Source organism: Papilio polytes, unplaced genomic scaffold (assembly GCF_000836215.1).
Source record: "Papilio polytes unplaced genomic scaffold, Ppol_1.0 DF822622.1, whole genome shotgun sequence".
Classification (NCBI taxonomy): Eukaryota; Metazoa; Arthropoda; class Insecta; order Lepidoptera; family Papilionidae; genus Papilio; species Papilio polytes.
This window is the reverse complement of record NW_013526582.1, coordinates 1,498,179-1,521,494: the sequence shown is the minus strand read 5'-3', so window position 1 is coordinate 1,521,494 and position 23,316 is coordinate 1,498,179. Positions and strand designations below refer to the sequence as shown.

At 32.3% G+C, this 23,316-nt stretch overlaps 2 protein-coding genes and 1 long non-coding RNA gene across 4 annotated transcripts in view; 2 read left to right on the top strand and 1 right to left on the bottom strand.

The window, feature by feature from the left end:
- Positions 1-12: 12 nt before the first annotated feature.
- LOC106105919 lies at positions 13-2,174 on the top strand. The gene is made up of 2 exons (XR_001225766.1): positions 13-99; positions 184-2,174. It is a non-coding gene; the product is annotated as an uncharacterized LOC106105919 (long non-coding RNA).
- A 3,834-nt stretch (positions 2,175-6,008) lies between these two features.
- LOC106105917 (zinc finger protein on ecdysone puffs) lies at positions 6,009-15,573 on the bottom strand. Of its 2 annotated transcripts, XM_013286374.1 has the most exons (11): positions 15,436-15,573; positions 14,863-15,168; positions 13,599-13,762; positions 12,938-13,184; positions 11,846-12,113; positions 10,808-10,935; positions 10,120-10,307; positions 8,892-9,054; positions 7,893-8,052; positions 7,071-7,205; positions 6,009-6,154 (listed from the first exon to the last, which is right to left on the bottom strand). In XM_013286374.1, exons 2-11 carry the CDS (start codon positions 15,160-15,162, stop codon positions 6,030-6,032), a joined length of 1,878 nt encoding a protein of 625 aa, XP_013141828.1. In that variant the 5' UTR covers positions 15,163-15,168; positions 15,436-15,573; the 3' UTR covers positions 6,009-6,029. The 2 variants fall into 2 exon arrangements, with proteins under 2 accessions (XP_013141828.1, XP_013141829.1); XM_013286375.1 differs by lacking the exons at positions 13,599-13,762; positions 15,436-15,573 and having other exon boundaries at positions 14,863-14,985.
- A 245-nt stretch (positions 15,574-15,818) lies between these two features.
- LOC106105916 (erythroid differentiation-related factor 1) overlaps positions 15,819-23,316 on the top strand; it is a 16,239-nt gene continuing 8,741 nt past the window's right edge. Inside the window, exons 1-10 of the mRNA XM_013286373.1 lie at positions 15,819-16,033; positions 16,901-17,085; positions 17,382-17,490; positions 17,612-17,749; positions 17,928-18,069; positions 18,367-19,065; positions 20,049-20,209; positions 21,152-21,256; positions 21,709-21,837; positions 22,126-22,774. Coding sequence (XP_013141827.1) covers positions 15,989-16,033; positions 16,901-17,085; positions 17,382-17,490; positions 17,612-17,749; positions 17,928-18,069; positions 18,367-19,065; positions 20,049-20,209; positions 21,152-21,256; positions 21,709-21,837; positions 22,126-22,774 — 2,362 coding nt within the window. The 5' untranslated portion in view covers positions 15,819-15,988. The remainder of the gene's footprint in view (positions 16,034-16,900; positions 17,086-17,381; positions 17,491-17,611; positions 17,750-17,927; positions 18,070-18,366; positions 19,066-20,048; positions 20,210-21,151; positions 21,257-21,708; positions 21,838-22,125; positions 22,775-23,316) is intronic.

Sequence of the window (23,316 nt, the reverse complement as noted above, 5' to 3'; positions counted from 1 at the left end):
CTTTTTTAATAAATATAGTAATAATTTAAGATATTTTTTACAGGTTCCTCTACTCGATTAATTCAGAAACTAACTTTATCTGTACGACCTAAAATAAAGGTAATAATAATTTTTATTTTCTTGTTTTCGTAATATACTTATAATAGACGAGCAACATTTTAATAATTATACCTTTTTTTTCAGTGAAAGGATCTTTGGAGAATAAAGACATCCGGCCACGTTAAACTGGATTACGAGAACAGTATTTAATGTAACATATGTTTATGTTAAGCCAAAATATTGGACATTTATTATATTGCTTATATATTTACTATATATTAAACTGTTTATTGATACATAAGAGTCACCGCAGTTAAAAAGCCGCAATTTTTAAATCACAATGCCTTTCTTAAGTTTAACATTTAATACTTAAACTACATTTTTTGTTTAAATTTTAAATTCAATAAAAAATGGTGACTTTTGTACATATTATGGTAAACGATGGAATGTTAAGTTTTTTGTATGGTTTTTTTTATATATAAAAAGGGCACATGAATTTGTAGATGCCTACCCTTAATTGACAAAGGAGGGGACGCACAGAAAGTGGATTTTTCCTTTAAATATAAGTCCCCTACTCGGCAAAATCCACGTCTCGTTCCATCTCCTCCTCAAAAGGGAATAAGGAATATGTTTTTTTTCCTGTAAACATTGCCGTTGATGCATTATAGTAAATATTTGCTATTTAAATGTTCAAATTAAAAATAATCTCAATATACATATTATATACATTATTATAGAATTTGTAGATGGTTTAAATATGTGTGGTGTTACAAAAATGCGTAAAAAGTTCGTACGTTAAATAGTTGTTGTTTGTAGTCATTATATTAAGGAAACAGTCATAAGCTTCGAGCTTGGCTTATTTAAATTCGCTATAACATTTTAAATTCGCATTATTTGAAGCATTTAGCCTTAAAAATAATATAAAAATGACTGCCAACATCTTCATACATAATGCAAATCATAAAGTACATTTAATGCATAATGTTTAGTTCGTGATTTTTCATTATTTTTTCGCTTTTATTAGGTTTTAAGACGTAATATCATGATATTAAGGGAACATTCCATAATCAGTTATTAAAGATATGTTTGACATATCTTACTAATTTCATTACTATTTTGCTACAGAATAAATTTTAGTTTAAATAAAATAGGTGTAGAGAGTTTAGCCTCGAAATATGAACAAAATACTTTCCAAGTAAAAATGCTGGTTTAAAAATATTACATCTAATAAGCTATAGTCACGTTTATGTTCCTAAGTTATATTTAATTTCACTATTTATCCAAACATTTCTATGTTAAATTATGCAAAAGTTTTGTTCACAGCATTTATTTTTGTATGCCTTTTTCGACGTGTCAATAATATAAAGACAATACATAGAACTATATAGAAAAGCCGTAGCTTTTGTATTTGTATGTAGAAACTATAATAAGCTTTGTATGTGATTTATAATATATAACTGAATTAAAAAAATCTCCCTTCAAAAAAATCCGCATTATTTTGTAATGCGTTAAATGATTTCCCTTGATTTGTGTTTAGGATGTTGTATATGGTAACCCCGAACAAACATTAATGAATCAAAGATTAAAACATAGATTAAAAAGACCTAATTAATTAGGTCTTTCATATCATCTCCAATAGTTTGTTCAAATAATTGCAAATGACTAATAAAACATTTCAAATTCTGATTCAAATAGTTTAATCCATGAAATACTTGCCTTCATTTTTTTACGTATTTAATATAAGTTAGACATAAGAAATACTTTTTGTTTGTAATAAAAATGGTAAACTAAATCAACATAGTATTAATTCATATAATGGCTGTGTTTTGTTATTAATATTTTTGTAAAACCCAAAGAATCTGCTCCACTATTTCAAAATTTTAATAACCGAGTGTTGACCCAATAAACAATTCTTATACTAATTGAAATAATATTCCAAAATAGCATTTATTCAATGTGGATTTACCTCGTTTATTGCTCATTTTATTTTACTATTTTGCTTAGACTTGCGTTTATGCATGTAATATTGAATGTGACTTTTGTAAATGTGTAGAAATTACGTGTCGTTGTTTCTGTTATTCGTTCGACGATGTCTGGCAGACACAAAGTGACAATAATAAATTATTAAAGCAAAATTTGTTTTATTTTTTGTTTCCTTTTTACCACATAAGGTTATGATGAATTCTAAACATACAAGTCTTGTTATAAAAGTGTCGTTTCGTGGTCTTTAAAAGATTCTTCATTTATTTGCATCTAAGAGAAAATGTTTTAATGTAAAATATTATCTGTACGAATAATTTATACTCTTTGTTGAAAAACTGACATGTGACAGTTGAATGACATTGACAATCTCATTTCGAAAACATTATCGTGTTTTAAAATGGTTAAGTTTGGTAAAAATAAGTTTAAAGCTTTGAATAAGCAAAAAAGAAACGCAAGTCTTAACAATGTTTCAAATAAAGTTATTAAAAAGTTAAAAGAGGAGAAAAATGTGTCGTTTCAAAAAGAGATACTATTAAAAGAGACTGCTAAAAGTGATGGGTTAGTAAAGATTAAAAACGCTAAGGAAATTTTGAACGATTCATTGAAAATATCGAAAAAGAAAGTAAACAAACAGGAGAAAATCCCGAAGCCAAAAGTAAAAGCCGTAGAAAAGCATAAGAAACGACAGAAAACACAATTGCAGGATACGAAATTATTGTTAAAATTGATGAAAAAGAAGTCATAGTTATTCTGTTCTTTCATATAAGTATAATGTAAGTTAATAAAACATAAAAAAAATCGAGTCGTTTCATTACACTGCTGTAAATTAGTGACTTGTGAATTAAGTTTAGTTTCTATGTTTATAAGGAACACCAAGGATTTTGTTAAAATAAAACACACATAGATGTTTTAAAAATGTTTATTTTTCTAGAAAAATTCTTACTATCATCTAATGCCTAAATATATTTACTATCAGTAAAATTACAGAACAAGTTTATTTCTATTGTGAAACTTTAACAAGAACATAGTTTTATGGTGAAGTTTTATTAGTGTGAAAGATTTCCTTTCTATGTTACTATTGCCAAGAGTAATATATGTATATTACAATAAAGTAAATTGTAAGCCAAATCTTTTATTAAATTAAACAAAACGGGATTCCATACTTAATAAATATCAATGTAAACAATGTGCTTTTCCTTTGAAAGTTTGAATATGAGCTTTATTTTGCTGACCACTGCAGATATTCCTTACTTTTGAATTGCACAGATTAACAATATTCATTTTACATTGACCTATTATTAGTATGTAGAACAAAGATTCTCAACCAATGCCGTGGTACTTTTGTTTGCTGTCAAATCTTGCATATTTTTGACATAAACTCTTTATGCAGGGTGTAGTAAGTAAATAATTTTTATCTTTTTCTTTGTGCCGCCAAATTTTGAAATTGTTGAATATGTGCCTCAACAGAAAAAGGTTAAAAATCATCGATGTAGAACTAAGTTAGCCCTTAAAGAGGTAAAGAGCTCCTCTTTTTTATTAGCGGAAATTCAGGATATTATCAAAAGAAATGGAATTAACACTTCTTATTTAGATAAATATTATTAACATTAGATTTTCTGTGAGTTTTAACATAAAAGTATACACTTGTATGACACAAGATTTGTATTTTTTTATAATAAAAGGGGGCAATCGAGTGAGAACACTGAGGTGGTCACCGACGCACAGACATCTGCAACACCAGAGGAACTACAGATGCGTTGCCAGCTTTTGGGGAAATGATAGGCTTGGTTCTTGAAGGACCCTAAGTCATATTGGTATGGAAATACCGCCGAGGACAGACCAACAACACGACTGTGGGAAGCAGAAAGTTCCACTAAAACCACATTTAGCAGTGTGAATAAAAATTGCATGTTTTAAAATATCAACTACATTAGTATCACTAGTTCTAAATTCTAGGAGTTAGTAAAACTACTAAATATGTGTTGAGTATGTCCATAAATATTCTATTATTTTTTAAACTAGTTATAACGAGAATCAAACATCAAATATACTAAAAATTATTACTAGAGTAAATACAGTTTAGATGGACATTAAAATTATCTAAATTTCTATAATAATGCTAATTTTACCTGTCTTATGGTCTACAAAAAAATACATTAGTCAAAGATTAAGAACATCCTAACATAGAGTGGACATTTGAAACATTTTATTTTGCTCAAACAGGCCTAATTTCAGTCCTTCCTCTTCCCATCCTTTTCTTACAATGAAAGGTAACAGATTTAACAGAGAAAGACGCAAAGTATAAGAAATATCGTCTTTTGTACATCCCCTTTGCCTTTTAGTTAAGCAAATCTGAAAATGCAATCTCTGAGTAGCGATCATTTCGCTGTTTTGTCGAAATTATGGCGGCCACTTGTTCGTTTGCTACTTAATTCTATGCAAAACATTAATAAACGTAATACAAAACTACTAACTTGCAACTTAGTGGTAACAAGTCGTGGTTAATTACGTCTTGTCATGTCTACTATGTTCAATATCTATGACAATAATTTTATTTTAACATCTAACATTTCAGTAACTTTTTTTATATAAATGACATTATATTGTGAAACTATTTTAGGTATACTAAATGGTGTTCTAAAGTGAGTAACCACTAAATTTTTCCCTATTGTAAATTACATCTAGATAACCATAATTTTAAACTACATGACCTAAAATCCCTATACTAAGTCTACAATGTCTTTAAAATAAGAATAAAATCTTAAATAATATTTTTTATTTAAAATTTTATTATCTAAAAACTTAGTTGTTAATTTTTTAAGAAACTGTAATATAATAGCAACCAATTTTTTAAATGCTTCAATAAATCAAAAACAACTTTCTCAACTTCTCAAAAAAAAAAATCAGTACAATATAAATACGTTTTAAAACTAGTTTTCGCCCATTTATCGAAATTCGACATTCTAAAATCAATTTTATTTTAAATATTCTATGCACTCCTTTTAATTGTGTTAAATTTGACGTTAATTCGCGTAACATACTTTAAAAAGGGATTTTTTTACGTAGAGATGTGAAACTATAACAAACCTCTCTAAAATTACCTTTATAACTCTGTAACCACAGACTTATAAAAATAGACATGTTTTCAAAACAATGAAATGTTACAAAATACAGACAATATGACATTTGTGTATAATTTCTCTTTTCTAGTAAATTTGACAAAACATAAATGGAATTATATTAATTGTGTTTGTTAAATGTTTTAAATTTAAAATTAAGACGTAAAAGCAAAAAAAAACCCTACAATTTGCTGTTTTATTAATGTAGCAAATATTGGCAGTGGTTAATTATAATTCCCGCTAAAAAATACGCGGGAAATAGACACGTCAATGTTCATATATTACGATATTTTTCATTTTTTAGTTACTTTTTGTAAAGTAAAAGACACTGTGAGATAGAATATACTTAATAATATATATAACATAAAGTTTGGATGAACGTTACTATGTTTCTCCAAATTGTAGAACATAGAATCATTTTTTTTATAACAAAGTTGCGAACAAAAACTCGTGTTATAAGAAAAAAATTACTAATAATCAGTTTTTTTTTTAGTTTTAGCGTAAATTCTATGACTATAGTTTAAGAGTTTTATTTAGAACTAGCTTCCACCCGCGACTCCGTCCGCGTTGTATTAATAAAAACAAAAGAAAGTAGCCTATGTGTTCTTTCAGACTATCATCTACATCTACGCCAAATTTCATCCAGATCCGTTCAACCATTTAGGCTACAAACTCCAACAAACATCCATCCAAATTTTCGCATTTATAATATTAGTAAGAAGTAAGATTAGGTATACAAAAAACAGTCTAATATTTTTTTGTGATTTTTTATATGTTTACGCTAAGTGTTGTTTTTTGATGTTATTGACCGACTTCCTAAAAGGAGGTACTCAATTCGTCTGAAAATTTTTTTCTTACATACTTCACTTTTATATGTTAATATCGCAATCATTGACGACGTCTGCTGCGTCTCGGAGTTGGTTTTGTACTGACGTTTTCCTGCGAAGTTTTTTCTGGATCTTCATCAAGTAATATAACTTCATCATCTTCTTTTTTATCATCAGTCGCTTTTTCTGGAAACAATTAATATAATGAACTAGCTGTTGCCTGCGACGTCCACGCAATATTTAGATAAAAAGTCTAGAAGAGCAAATACACATCTTCCCGAAATCTGGATTTTCTTTTGATATTACAGACACACCAATTTTATTATATGTATATAGATAGTTACACATTGTTATAATGTATTTTAACCATTTGATCGCTGTTAATAGGTATTTAATCTATACTTATATAAAGAGGAAAAATTTATATTTTTGTATGTATTGAAATAACTCAAAAACTACTGAACCGATTTTAAAAATTATTTCACCATTAAAAAGGTAACGTATCAGCGAGTTACATACGCTTTGTTTTATTACTATTTTTTTAATTTCACGAGGTCGAACTTGCGAGCAAGAGTTGTTGTTTTATTAAAAAGGAACACTATAACGTTTTCGCTAATAAAAAGAAACAACAAATAAAAAGAATAAAAATCGAAAAGATTGATGCTTGATTTTACACAACCCGATATCAAAACCAACTTTATAATAAAGAATTAATGAAAAGAATAATTAATTATCACTTATTTGTACCAAGAATAATAAAAATTAATCGATTTTTGACTTTTTGACCTTGAGAAACTTTGTTGTGTTTTACGTCGAAGTGATATCTGAGTGTATGTTATGAATGGAGTATGACGATTGACGTCAATTGTCTTTTGACAACTCCGGTAGCATTTTAGTCGCTAGAAAATGGTCGTAATCTTTTTTTACTATTTTTAGCTCAATGGTTGAATACTTTCGCGTCGATTTTTTTCTGGTTATTTTATAACAAGTAGAATCGTTTAAAAAAAGAAAAAAATACATACATATTCCCTATTGTCAAACTAATCTAGTTTATTTAGACAAACTTTACACCGCGTTTATTTGAAAAAGTGTAAATATTTACCCGCAGTATTCTTCTCATCGTTCAGTATCTCATCGACAGATTGCTCCCAATCCTCAAGATCTTCGTCCGCAGCATGGATACCTTCCTCTTCTTCTATCTTAGAGTCTTCTTGCTTTTCCGTCTCAACTGACACATCTATACAATTGGAATTGTTATTTATAAAGTTCTAACTGTGGTAGAGCCGGCTTTAATAACTCGCACGAATAGGTCGGCTCGCCCGGTGTAATACCACGACCACACAAAAGACTGGCGTGAAGTGGAAGCAACTCCGCGTACAGTCTGAATGTGGTGCTGGTGGCCCAGTGTTAGTCTCTTTTCTTGAGAGAGAGAGGGATAGGAAGGAAAAGTGGATTTGACGGTGGAGGAGACGCAAGAAAGGGGAAATGTTCTCATTATGTGCGTCTCCGTCTCTGTTATTAATTATTATAGGACAAGCTTTCGCCTGCGACTCCGTCCGCATGGATTTAAAAATAAACTAAGCAGCCTTTGTGTTCTTCCAGAGTATCCTCTACATCTATGCCAAATTACATCTAAATCAGTTCAGTCGTTTATACTACAAACTGTAACAAACATCCATCCATCTAAACTTTCACATCTTACTAATCTTACTAATATTATAAATGCGAAAGTTTAGATGGATGGATGGATAGATGGATGTTTGTTAGAGTTTGTAGCCTAAACAGATGAACCTATCTCTATGAAATTTGGAACAGATGTAGAGTAGTATGGAAGAACACATATACTTAGTTTTTTTAATCCGACGCGGTCGGAGTCGCGGGCGAAAGCTAGTTTAGTAATTAGTAAGATTAATTACGATTATACCTTCGTTAGCTGGTTTATCTCCATTGACTTCCTCCTGTATCCCGTCCCCTTCCTCGTGTTCGATATCGTGCTCGTCCTCCGTGTCGTCGTCACGCGACGTCTTGCGACGCTTCCAGTTCCCTGACTCTTCCACGTTCATCTGACGTTTGCCTTCTTGAAGCTGAAAATAAATGTTTTTTTATGTATTATTAGACAACTTATTTAATTGATACTGTCGCTTTTAACTCAGAGCAACACTTCTCGTCAAGACTCAAGTTACGCGCCAATCTATCCATACTTCTAGTGACATTGACAGCTGTCAGCTGTCAGCTAGGGACGTGACGTTTATGCCGATATTCTAGAGTTGCGCCAATTCTATAGCACGGTACTAATTTTATTCCTAACAGTATATATTTTGTTTTTAACCTAGATAGGTTTAAAACAAACGGTCTAGAATAGACTTTCTAAGTGAGCGATAACCAAATAAAAACAATGGTAAGAGAGCCCATTAAAAGAAATTTAAGATTTTTTGTTGCATTTACTTCTTATATATATTTTGTTTGTTTCTCTTTAATTTTTTTGCATGATATTCTATATAAATGTTTAAAAAATGCGACGACTAAAAACCACGTAAGTCGTTTGGCGGGAATGACTAATGTAACCACAGTATATTTTTTTTGAAAATGAGGGATTAAAAAAAAGAAATAGTGGCACTATAAAATAATGAATTTCTAGATTCTAGAAAAATGTTGAAAACCCAATTTAGAATATTACCCGACATAATTATTTATTCGCATTTTTTTTAGTATATCTCTTAAATTTATTAAATCTGATTTTAAATTGAGATTTTTAGTGCACTAGTTTTACTAGTACATCAGCAATGTCATTTTATTTGTAACAAAGTGGCAAACGAGCGAGCGGCCACCTGCGTTCGCCGAAAAGGCGAAGCCACCGCTGCCCAGAATACTTCTTCTTCATATAAATCTCCACTTATTAAGTTGGAGTCAGTGTTATGTTCACCTGTTGGCTGGACTTGGAGAGGAGCCTGATGAAGAGCTGGTGGTGTCTCCAGGTCTTGAGATGCACCTCGGCCGTCTCCCCGCTGTCCAGCAGTTTGCGGCACAAGCTGCACTGCACACACTTGAACTCCGACAGGAAGGAGCGCCCCACGCCGCGCTCCGTGCTGACAATCACAAATATTAAAAAACACATTAAAACAATAGTTTTTTGTTGTTTTTATATTAACGGGAAGTCTGAGAGTAGCCCCAGTGGTTGAGAAAATAAAGAGTAAAAGGTTAGAGTGGTATGGGCATGTTATGAGAAGGGATGAATCGCATGTAACAAGAAGGATGTTAGTTATGAATGTGGAGGGGTACATCGGTAGAGGTAGACCTAGGAAGAGTGAAAGGATTGCGTGAAAGTTGACATGATCAAGAAGGGACTGATGACTGAGATGACGGATGATAGAGTTATTTGGAGGACGAAAACCCTACGGGAGTAGGATAAGGCAGGGGAGATTAAGATGATGATGTTTTTATATTACAAAACTATATCTATACTAATATTATAAAGAGGAAAGATTTGTATTTTTGTATGTATTGAAATAACTCAAAAACTACTGCGCAGATTGTAAAAATTCTTTCACCGTTAGAAAGGTAATTTATCTGTGTGTAACATAGGTTATTTTTTTTAATTTCACGGAGGCGAAGTCGCGAGCAACAGCTATAACTAATAAACTAGTTTGTATTTAGGAACTATAACAAACTACATGGAAATAGCTGGTTTAAGCTAGTACATACTAGCTTTCGACCGCGACACCGTCCTCGTGAATTAAAAAAAAAACAAACAAAATAACCTGCTTATCCTCTTTTTTTTTCTATAAATTTAATTCTCAATTGCAAATGTTATTTAAATACATAAAGAAAATCCTTTGCCATTGGACAACTATTATAACTATGGCAATCTTGCTTCTATATTTCTATTATCTGTATTTGTCTCTTACTCACAAAGCTATTTCTAAACTAAATAATGTAAAATATAACATATTGTAAAAATAGGGTTATTTACTAGAAAAAAGGAATTCAAAAATATACGATTCCTTACATATTATCTTACTAATATTAAAAATGCCAAAGTTTACATGGATGTTTGTAGCATAAATATAATAGATGGAGTGGATAGTTTGGAAGGATTTTTTACTTTATGGGAACGAAATCGCGGGCAAAAGCTAGTCAATAAATATATTTACCTGTATACTGGTATCATATCGTGTGTTATTTTAGATAGATCATCTCCCTGCTTATAATCAAGTATTGTTTTATCATTGTCCACAGATTTCTCCTTCTTTATTTCCACTTCCTCTACCTTCTCACTCTGCTCTGTCTTCTCTGAATCCTTCTCTACATTCTCTTCAGCATTCTTCAAATCAATATCACCCTGATTTAAACAGAAAATAAATTATCTACACTTCTTTGTTGCCTAAGATGTCAGCAATTACAATATATTTTTGAATAATACTTTTTTTAATAAAAAGCCCTACAGTTTCGTCATGCTTTAAGCTATATATTTTCACGCCATTAAACTTAGGGGTAAATATTTTGGATAAAAACCCTAATGTGGGAAAAAGGAAAAAAGAATTTTCCCTATACCTCTGCTTTTTTCCCCTATACATTTGCTAATTTAAAAGAGGATGGACAGGGAAATGGGATTAATTCTCTGACATGAACACTAATGAGATGGTATCAATTTTTTTATGTTGGTTAAGCTAGTTCAGGACCACAATTCCATCTGAATTGTGGTTTTAGTAGTTCCCTTCTCATCCTTACTTTAATAAAGGGATGGGCAGGGTCGTGGATTTAATGGAATTGGTGACTTTGATCTAAAATATCATCAAAATTTGAAGTGTTTTAGAGGTAAAAGTTAGGTTTATTTCATACCTGTTCATCAATCTTCTCTTCTTTAACCTCCTGTTCCTTGTATCTGTCGTAGCGGTCCGGACGACGCCAACGTTCGCGGTCCTCCCGGAGATAGGATTGCTCCATAGACATTGTGGATATCACCATTACTATAAGATAATTATTTGTGAATTAGTCAATAAGGGTAACCCTTAGTGTAGATTAACATGAATTAAAAAGGTAAAGTTTTCATATATCTAGGCGGCTTAATTATGCGCAAGTAGCTGCGTAAACTTTTTTCAGATGTATCTTGGATGTTAAGCTGTCAAGATATTAGAAAAGACCAAGTTAAGATTACAGAAATACACTAGCCTATGTATAGTAACAAATTGTTAAGATTTGTATAAAAATTGGCATGTTCAAGCGAGCCAATATAATAAATAATGTATGTTACATGATAACTATTATCTCTTCTATTCCTATGTCCCCAAAGTGGGGCAGAGGGCGTCCCCAGTACGCCGCCAGCTCGCTCTGTCTTGGGCTCTGCATTGTATCTCGTTGTATCATAAACTATTATGTATAACTATAAATACTATCTATGACTATAAATACTTTGTCCTGTTATTACATGTTTATTTTTTTTTTTAATTACTTTGTTGTGTTTTTTTTTCTCTTATTCCTAATTGTGTTGTAGTGGTGATAAGATTATTTTATTTTTAACTCAATGCATTACTCTATTCTAGTTAACCAACAAGAACTATGGGCCTTTTTTGTCTTATTCCTATCCACACAATGGAATTAGATTTGGCAGGGGAGGGGACACATATGAAAGTGTAACATCCTCTTTCTGATAATTGAAGGTAAATATTATGTGTCAAGGAGAATATTAGTTATGAGTGTGGTACACCAGTAGAGGTAGACCAGTAGAGATGGATGGATTGTGCGAAAGGCTTTGAGCCTTTCAGCGGGGACACAGTGAGCTAGCAATGAAAAAAAGATTGGCTGAGTACTAGTGCCGGATACAGTTGGACTTTTGAGAAGTCTACACAAAAGAGTATGAATTACAGTCCATTCACTCACCTTCAGGTTTCGGCTTCGTCACCACTTCTTGCTTATCCTGCATATTCCTTAAATGCTCGGCTGTCAATCTATGTTCATCTAATTCAATCCTTGTCGGCATCTCCTTATGACACTGTGTGCATGTCGGATGTAAATATTTCTTCAGTTTACGATGTCCCACTGTAGTTCTGTGTATAGCACCATCCGCTGCGTACATATCGCACATCGCACAGTAGAAGTCACGAGGGGGTTGTTGTCCAGATTTCCTGGTGCGTTTCATTTCACGGATCTGTAAATTATTGCTTTTTAATAACAACCCAGAGAGATAGATGGACCTCAATTTGCGGTTTACTCAATTCTATTACAAGTAGTTAGTAGTAGTAGAAGTAGGGGCTACAGTTTCCGCAACTCCACGGCTAGCGCGTATTTTGCGTGAGGAACAGGACGTGGATCACTCCAGTCAACTTAGCTCTCCGAAGAACCCCAGCAAACCCTTTATGTTGCTGGTGATCTTTTGGTGCGATCTCAGCGAACCGAGATACCTAACCCTGTATTTATTATTACAAGTAGTTATTTATATAAAAAACAAGCTATCGCCTTGACTTCATCCACGTGGAATTAAAAAAAAGTGAGTAGCCTATATGTTCTTCCGGACTATCGTCTACATCTATGCCAAATTTAATTGAAATCCATACAGTCGTTTAGGCTACAAGCTATAACAAATATCCAACTAAACTTAAGGCTGTAGTTACGTATTTATGTAAATCAAGTTCAATTCCCATTCAATACAGGTTGCAACTACAGTAGAACCTCGATAACTCAAACCACGGTAACTTAAAAACCTCTATAACTTCAAAATATGTTACCTTACCTTTAGAGCCCAAAAACCTCTATAACATAAACCCTTGATAACTTAAAAACTTTGGATTTTAACTTATTGAGGTTATACTGTATTTGACTGCTGCTATCCATTAAAATTAGTTATAATGAATTGATCTGCAGTTCATTAGTGCAGATATTTAGTGGAATTATCCATAACTAGTACTTACATATCACAGCACTTATGCAGACAGAAAACATATAGGCTTTTTACTAAAGAACATTGATTCTCACCTTAATTTCCTGCCGCATAGTGTCAGCGGTAAGAGCATAGCTCTCCGACATCTTCTGCATCATGATAGCATGAGCTCTACCACTCAGATGGTTCTCAAACGACCTTCCATCCCACATACTCTTATTACAGATGTGGCATTTCAGCAGTTGCGGGTTTAAATCATCATATCTGGTCTTCGGAGCTTCTCTCTGATCATTTGCATCCGATCTCTCCCCAGTTTCTTCCTTATCTTCTTGTTCTTGATCACTATATCATACTTGTTTTGTTAGTTAATAAACATCAATGAATTATTTTTAAATCTATTTGATGTTGATTGCTAGTCTATCAGGACTTCCATGTTTCGAAAGATGTTTTGAGACATTTGTTTAGAAAAATTGGATGAAGAGTCTTTTATTAAGACTTTAAAATCCTTTAATGGATCAAAACGGTGTAAATAAAATACAATTATCATTTCCTTGTATATGTGCAAAATGGACATTGTCATCTGTGAAAGTTTACGTTGAAAGTGTGTAGATTTTGGTTTATAAACGTCAAAGATGACGCAGGTGGAAAATTTGCCAATCGGGCCAGTGTTTGGCCGGTGAACGATCAGAGAACTAGTGTGAAAGTGGGCCAAGACGGCTTCAGAGATGCGGTACAACCACCGGAAGGAATCCTTACCTCTCCTTAACAGGCTTAGCCTTTGAATCGGCATCCTTTTTCGGGGAGCTCTTGTTTTGATGCCTTTGCCCGTCATTGGGCCTGAACGGCTTACGATTCATGTTGATACGCTCACCAGCCCGATTATAATTTCCCGTACGCCGGAAATTACCCTGATTGCCCATCTAAAGGGAATTTCTATATGTTAGTAAGGAAACTGTTAGGCCATTTAGCCTGCGAAGGTGCACTGAAATCTGAACAAATAAAGATATTATCAAGTCAACGGCATATAGAGCCATCAGACCTGTTTAGAACGCAAAACATAAAGGGCTCCTGGAAGAAATTTGATTATTGAAAATAAAAGTTTTCAGAAAACATTGTGGCATGGTATATATGTGGATATTACATTTGGCTTGGGTTACAATTGTACATCAAGGACTTAGCAATGCAGGATACAATGAAAAAAATCATTGCGAGCATTAAAACAAGTTTCTGCTAAAATAGACAAAAAGCTATTTTAAGCTTTCATAAAAGCTATGATACATTTTTAAAACAATTTTGTAACAATAAAAGATGATAAACACTGATATTTTTTATTTATATACTCTTCTCATTAGATTTTTCAGCAATATTTTTATCATCCACCTCTTATTTGTGAGCTAAAGAAAAAACAAACCTATCAAACTCATGGTAAACATCTTCACATAATTTCAAATCAAGTAATATCAAGACTAAATTTTAAGTAGAAAATATTAAAAATAATATTTAGAACTTCCTCAAGAGTAATTAAGAAAGCCCAGTCAAGGAATAGATAAATTCATTCTATAATTATCTACTATACCAAATACTTGTTACATATTTTACCAATCTTTATAACGTGATTTTGTTTTGTATTGGAACTATGGATAAATTTAATACAAAATTAGTTATAATACTAGGTAACATGTAATTAAGTTATTTCTATACAACAATGAACAACAATAAAAACAACTAAATTATGAAAGTAGCTACTTAAGTCACAATTACATAAAAACATATTAGTCACATGTTTTAAAATTATTTTTCTATGTATTTAGGTACTTTTCAAATATCTTAGTGGCCTACAATCATCAGTGTGCTGTGCCCTTCCACTGTCTTTCACATACAACTGTGTTCTGTGCAGACTAACCCATAGTTAAGAGCTACCAAGATATCTGACAATTACTGTACCTCTACATACATGTTTGATTTTAAGTTAAAAAGAGTCAAATTCACCATAGGTTTAGTGTTCAAATGGTGTACTTACCCTGTGGGGTCCATAACCGCGATCATACCGACCCATGTTAGGACCGAAGTCCCGTCGAATAGGCATATCTAGGAGCGACGGCACTGGATTCTGACGCGGCTGCAGGAGGTTGATGATGTTACTGGCTAAAGCTAAAGTAGCTTCCGTAGAACCGCCGGCTAAAGGCAATAGATTCGGGATGCCACCGCCCGGCCCGGTGCCCTGCCACGGCGACACGCCGCTACGCCCGAAGTTCTTAGGCCTATCATTACGCCCGAAATCCATACGACGCCCGTTGTTCTGCGGTCTTCGATTCGCCATTGCAGTCTTTGAAGTAAAATAAATTATTAATAAAAGGTATTGTTATTGAAATAATTCATCATGGCGGATTTCATGTTACGTATTTATACAAATAACGTAGGTTTACCTCAATAATATTGATTAAAGTTAAGAAACTTAGTAAAAAAACAGTACATAGATTTAAAATAAATGTTAAACTTAAATAAAAGTAGCGAATGAAATGACCCGCTTCTGTCGACGTACAATCGATTTTTTTCAGAATGTATTTTAAATTAGCATTTAATGAATACTCACCGAATTAACAGAAGTGTTGACCGACAGAACAGAAATGGTATTTACAAGTGAATTAAAGAAATTATTAATAAACAATCTGAATAAACCGAAAATGCAAAAAGCAAAGCGCAATTGACAAGAATGCCAAAAAATACCTGGCAAAAATGGCGGCTTTGCTAACTTTTATCATAGATTACATTAGAAAGTTCATTTCAGGATTTCCAAAAAGAAACATTTTGTGATCGACACATGTTTTTAAGAAAATCACAGAAAATGGAGAATGGATATGCATAAAAGTCTTTTTTCCGTTATTTAATTTTTATTACCTTTAAAGGAAAAATCAAAAGGGTGACAAAACTCTTTAAATGTCAAGGTGATTGATATCTAATGTCAACTGTCAACATTGTGTCATTTGTGTTTTCAGTTTAGCAGTTTTAGCTATTTTGATTTTAAAAAGAAAAATACCACGAACATTCTCAGTCGTTCCCACAAACACGGCTGTTTGCAATCAAGATCAAGAACTTAAAATTGTACAGTTTTTACAGAAGTAATTACTGAAAATAAAAGGTTAATAATGGGAGACTGCGAGAATGAAAACGACCATATGAAAAGAAACAAGGTAAACGACAACTATTTGCGTGGTATTTAAATTTATTCTATGTTAAAATGGATGGCCCTAGTAAAAATGAATACATCTTATTACTTCTCTTAGTCTAAATTAAACATTAATATGAAATAAAGGAAGCATGTAATTGTGCAAAGAAAATCAATATCAAACCGCTATATTGTAGTCTTGTGTAGTACACATACAATGTACTAAAAAGTAATGTTACTCAGCACTGTACTAAAAGTAACGTTATCCAACGGTTTCTGTTAATCGGACATTTGGCACTTTTAGTACACTACACGATATCGATGTTCGCTTCTTCGTTGTTTGATTTGATTGTATATTTGCTAGATTGAAGCATCCACCTTTGGTAATAAAAATCAAAACTGGATAAAATCATTTATAACTTAAATTTATTTTCGCTAATAACATATGATTGACCCTGCTTAAAATTTGATGTGAAGTAATCAATAACCATTGTTATATTCTATTCATGTTATTGTTTTCTCACAAATCTGAAGTACTAAAGGTACTTAAAGTGTGTACTAGTAAGTTTTCCCAATTGTACTAGTACGGTGCGCACTTGCAGATGTCCGATTAAGCCCAAGACTACTATATTGTATGATTTTTTTAAATCATCATAACTGAATGTAAATAGTAAAGAATACAATTATATCATAATTTTTACGAAGTTAATCAAATCAAATTGTGGAAGTCTGAAAGCATCAATGTTCACATAGTTTACATTGCTTGTTTGTTCTGGTTCCTTATATATAAATTTATATAAAAACTTCACCAAGATCTTTACATTATAAATACTGCTATGTATATAAAATTATTGTGGTACTAAATATGTTAACTTAAAATCTAAAATTCCAGGACCGCAGTCCTTCCCCAGGTATCAAATCTACAGCTGTAGTGAAGTACACAGCATTCCAGAGTCCTGTGGGGTATGCTAGACTGCAATGTAATACAGATCTCAACATGCCCCCCTCTAACTGGGGGGCGGCTATTGATTCATATGGCTTGAAACAGATATTGACTCGAGGGACTGGATTTTCAAGGTAGTTAATGTAATCTTTTTAAATATTCAGAAGTAGGGGCAACAGTTTTTGAAGCTCTAGCCTAGTTACTGTTACAAATGCAAAAGTTTGGATTATTGGATGAATGTTTGTTAAAGTTTATGGCCAAAACAACTGAATGGATTTTGATGAAATTTAGCACAGATGTAACATAGCCTAGTGATTAAGTTTTTTTATTTCTACATAGACAGAATTACGTCTGAAAGCTATCCAAAGCTCCCCAGTAATGTAAATTTTACAAATAGTTTTGTAAAACAGAAATGTTCTTTTCTTTACAGCTTTAGAATGGCGCACATGTTTCCCGACTGTGTGGGTGAGGTGGATGTAATATCTGATGCAGAGTGCATCAAGAAACTACTAAAATTGCCATACCAGCCTAATGGAACAGTAAGCATTCTTGCTAATTACATAAAAAATTGTTTAGACAGGGCAGTTTTGACAAATTTATTAATATAAAAATGCCAAAACTACAGAAGTATCAAATCGATATAATATTTTACTTTTCCAGGTCAGTATGATGGTTCATCGAGTGGAAAACACCTTACTACTTGATGATTTTGATGTCTATGATTATTTGATGAAGTCGGAATGGTCGTGGTTGAAGGACTTTTTCTATGAAAACATAGTAAAGACTATGTCAGAACAGGTACATAACATATGTCATTTAGTTTATGTTTTATTGAAATATTGTTTTAATTTACGTTTTGTTGAAGTATCGTTTTCATTTACGTTTTGTTGAAATATCGTTTTCATTTATGTTTTGTTGAAGTGTCGTTTTCATTTATGTTTTGTTGAAATATGATCATTTATGTTATGTTGAACAGGAAAGGATGTCATTGACCCCTGGGCCTGGGGCGAGGCAAGCTTTGCAGTTGACACAACAGTTTCTATCGCACAGTGTTGTAGAGCGACCATCTCCTTTGGAACCTCCTGCACATGCTAAAAACACACCTATGTGTCTTGCGGGTCAGTATAATTTATTGATTAGTACTTTACATATTACCACTATAAACACGTATGAAAAAAAAAATAATACGAAGAGAATGAAAAAATGTTAAATTTAGCTTAGCAAAGGTAGTTAGTTAGTAGTATTTACGCTTTAGGAGGTCACCTTATAATGTAAACTTTACAACATACAAGTAAGGGAAATGGTTTAAAAATAAAGAGTAAACTATGAAAATAAAAGTAAACTATGGACTGCTTTGCTTCATTTACTAGGTTTCTGTTTTAATAAATTAAACTAAATATTGTTTTTTTTTACAGGTCCATTTCTACCAGAGCCCGAAACGAAAGTAGAAGGTCCTTCAAACGAGCAACCTTATAATAGAAATGTATTATGGACATTCGAAGATATTCACATGTTAGTTGGCAGCGATTTGCCAATATTTGGTGATAAGGACCGACCTTGTGTCAGTCTCCGCTTAAGAGATGCTAGAGACCCCATAAATGTACTAACAGGGATCGATTATTGGTTAGATAATTTAATGTGCAATGTTCCGGAAGTGTTAATGTGTTACCATTTAGATGGTATTGTGCAGAAATATGAACCGATGAAGACTGAAGAACTACCGAATATGGAGAATTCTAAATTCTCACCTAAAGTGATAAGGAATGTGGCTCAGAATATATTATCATTTTTAAAATCTAATGTTACTAAAGCGGGACATACTTATTGGTTGTTTAAAGGGCCTCATGATGATGTGGTTAAGTTATATGACTTAACGTCTTTATGTCCTGATAGTTTAGACAACCCTTTCACAACACCCGTAGCGATGTTGTTATACAGGGTGGCTAGGAATATGAGATTGACTAATCGGTCTAGACATGTCAAACAGTTGTTGGAACATGTTGTTAAGTTGTTGAAGATAGAAAGGTATCCGCAAATTGTTGCTTCTTCTCATTATATGTTGGCGGATTTGTATGTACCGGCGACAACTAACCCTGCGAATCCAGATTTTAAAGGTAACTTTAAATTTTTTTTAGTTAATAGGGAACATGCATGTATATTTTTCTTTTTTTAAACGATTCTACTTGTTATAAAATAACCAGAAAAAAAATTGACGCGAAGATATTCAACCATTGAGCTAAAAATAAAATTACGACCATTTTCGAACGACTAAAACGCGACCGGAGTTGTCATGAGACAATTGACGTCAATCGTCATATTCCATTCATAACTTACGCTCAGATGTCACTTCGATGTAAAAAACAACAAAGTATCTCAAAGTCAAAAAGTCAAAAATCGATTCATTTTTATTATTCCTGGTACAAATAAGTGGTAATTAATAATTCTATTCATTAGTTTTTTATTTTAAAGTTGGTTTTGATATCGTGTTTACAGTAAAATACTTCAAGAGTGTATTTCTATAAACTAACGTAAATGAACTGTGTATTGTCAACACAGCGACGCCATATTAGATAAGCCACTTGCTTCGACCAATAGTGTGCGTCATATGCATATTGCCTATTAGATTTGTATTAATTGGATTTTAAAACTTACTTATAAATTAAAGGATTTATAAGTAATTAGATGGATGTTTGTTACAGTTTATAGCCTAAACTGATGAACGGATTTTGATGAAATTTAGCATAGATTTAGACATAGTCTGGAACAACACTTGGCTATTTACTTTTGTTATTTCTTTAATTCCGCACCTACGAGTTCGCGGGCGAAAGCTAGTTTATTAATATAAATATCTTACCAATATTATAAATGCGAAAGTTTAGATGGATGTTTGTTAATATTTGTAGCCTAAACAGCTGAACGGATCTGGATGAAATTTGCCATAGATATAGAGGATAACCTGGATGAACACATAGACTACTCGCTTGTTTTCTTTTTAATTCACGTATACGAAGTCGTGGGCGAAAGCTAGTAAACAATGAATTAATAAAACTATATTTAACTTTATCTAATCAATATTTATTATCTATTTTCCTTCTAGATGAAAGTTCAGATTCGGAAGATGAAGGGGATTTTACAGAGTTTGCGAGGGAAGCAACGGCCGATGATACGAGTGAAAGAGACGGGGAATGTGACACCAAAACGTGCAAAAGGGATGAAGATAACGACAAAGTTGAGATTACTAGTGAACATTCAGATAAGGTAAGGACATTAATATTAAATTCAGACATAATTCTGGAAATATAAATAAATGTGCCATGTCTTGTTTAAATGAAACACAGATTTTCGATGTTACAGTAAAATATATATTTATACTAATACTAGTTGTTGCTGGTGACTGCGTCTCTGTGAAATAAAAAAAAAATTAAAACTATAGCCTATGCTACTTAGTGATAACATAGCTTTTTAATAATGTAAGAATTTTTGAAATCGGTCCAGTAGTTTTAGTTATTTCAATACATACAAAAATCCAAATCTTTCCTCTTTTATTAGTATAGGTTACTAGCTGTTCCCGTGCGGCTTCATCCCCATGAAATTTTGAAAATTTTATTTTATTGTTTCTGTCAAATTATCAATAGCAAATGTCAAAATGACATGATAAACTTTAGCAATCTTTCTTTCTTGTGTTGGCGACTTATGGTCTCTTTCCCACATCAGGGTTTTTATCAAAAATATTTACCTCTTAAGTTTAATGGCGTGAAAATATATAGACTAAAGCATGGCGTAAGTGTAGGGCTTTTAATTAAAAAAAGTATTTTTCATAAATATGCTGTACTTGCTGACATCTTAGGCAACAAAGAAGTGTGTGTTTACGCTTTATTATAATAGTATAGATAAAGAGAGAGAACAGATTTCTATTAAAAAAGCTACATTATCATTGAGTAAAAAAGACTGTATTTATTACTATAATTTTGTTTTACTGCGTTTAAGAAGTCGTGGAAAATGCTAGGATTACACAATACTAGCTGTTGCTCACGACTTCGTTTACGTGAACTTTATTATATAGTTACTCGGCGATAATGTAGCTTTTAAATGGTGAAATAGTTTTTGAAATCGGTCCAGTAGTTTTTGAGTTATTTCAATATATACAAAAATACATATCTTTCCTCTTTATAATATTGTATTTTATAATATTTAATTGAGGAGGAAGACACTAACGAGGCTGATAAGGAAGAGGAAATCAAGGACAATGGCGGCCGTGAGTTGGCGCTCAGACATATCGGAGATCGGGTCAAAGATACAGCACCGGTATGTATTGAATTATATATATTTTAAACAGATTAATAAACAGCAAGAAATAATTCGAACTTCAGATCAAATAAAAATGAATTAAAAAAACACCATTTTGTAATGCGATAGATTTATATTTCTAAGCACACTAGCTTTCGCCCGCGATTTCGTCAGCGTGGAATTAAAAACCAGAGTAAGTAGCCAGTAAGTTCTTCCAGACTATCCTAGAGGATAGAAAGATGTAAAATCTATTCCAAATTTCATCGAGATCAACCATTTAGGCTACAAACTTTAACATAGATCCATCTATTACTGTCGCATTTATAATGGTAATATCGTTACGATGAAATACCCAAAAAACCCAAAAAATTAAATGCGTAGACATGTGTACGTATATAACTGTGGCCTCTGCCTGCCCTTTTGGGTTACGGGCGTGATAACATCTCTAAACATAACTGTTATTATTTAAGGATGCTAAAGAGAAGTCGTCAAGTAGCGGAGGTTTGGGAGTACAAGTGCCGGAGCGATGTGGGCGCGCGCTCAGACATGCTTTGCGAGGTCTTTGTGCACTGCACCATGTTACTATCGGCAGGAATAAGGTTATAAAATATATTCTAGGTTATAATTTTAACACTAATTAAACTTCGTGAAAAAACGCCGTTTTTTCTATTTTTTTTTTTCTGGAGGTTTTTTTCTCGTTTTACCTGTTTTGAAATCTTACTCATCTTAATTTTTTTCGGTCATACCCCCGCCTAAGTCTCCTATGGACCCAAAGGTCTAAATTGTTTTTGAATCTCTGCTCTGTATCATATTTTCATATAAAATTAATAAAATGGTATAGATATTGTATGAAGTTACTGTTAAATAAATAATTAACTGTTTTTCAGGATGAAGAACGTGAACGTTTGAAACAACAAATAATAATAGAAGAGCAACATCCTAAAATGGCGAATCCTTACGAACCAATAAAAATGAACTACGAACCGTTAAAAAAGAAACAAGATCCAAAAGAACATGTATCTAGAAGTAGAAGAAGGAAACGAGAGAGGAAGAACACAGAAAAAACTGGAAACTATTTAATAGAAGCTAATTCGAATATAGATAAGAACGCCATTTTGATTCGCAAGGAAAACAAGATGGCGTCCTGGCATGAACCGAATCGTGATGATAATTTCGCTTGGAAATTACATTTGAAGACGTTGTTGTATGAAAAAATTTGTCTCGCATACGCGACTTTAGCAGAATATAGTTACTCACATGAGCAATATGGTTTCTCGTTAAAATATATTGACATGGCGAGTAAATGTCAAACTTTATTAAGTAACATGATAATAAAAAGTCGCGTTGTCGACGCTAGTTGTTTGATAGGTCGCGTTGGAGATAATTTCTTTCAGCTCAGCAAACATTGGAATAGATTGGAACAGTTTAGGAAGCAATTCGAAACGGATCATGAAATTGACAGCAGTATCAAAATGGAGATTGAGAATGATATGTGTGAAGAAATAGAAGGTGACGCCAAGGATGAGTTTGATTTAGGTAAGATTTTGAGCTTTTGAAATGTGTTGTAGATGGGCTTTGCTACTTTGTGACAATTATTGTGGTACATAGTACATAATCACTTTATATTTTAAATTTAATTGAATTAAATATTAAAAATTTTCAATTATTTCGATTACAATACTCACCCGCAAGATATACATAATTAACTCGATTTAAGTTAGATTTAAATTTCAATGTAACATAAATGAAAATTATATTTCAATATAACTTAAACGAATATTGATTTTTAACCAAACATAAATGAAGAATAATTTTCAAAATGCTATAAATAATTATTACAATTCAACATAACACAAATTTAAAAAGACATTTCAACAAAACGTAAATGTGGGATACTTTTCAACAAAACATAAATGAAAAAATGTCATTTTAATAAGACATAAATTAAAAATGTCATTTCAACAGAACATAAATTGAAATCACATTTCAACAGAACATAAATGAATTTCAACCAAAAATGAATGTTTTTGGTTGATCAGATATATCGCTGCCGTCGAGCGAGACGGAGGCGATGTTGC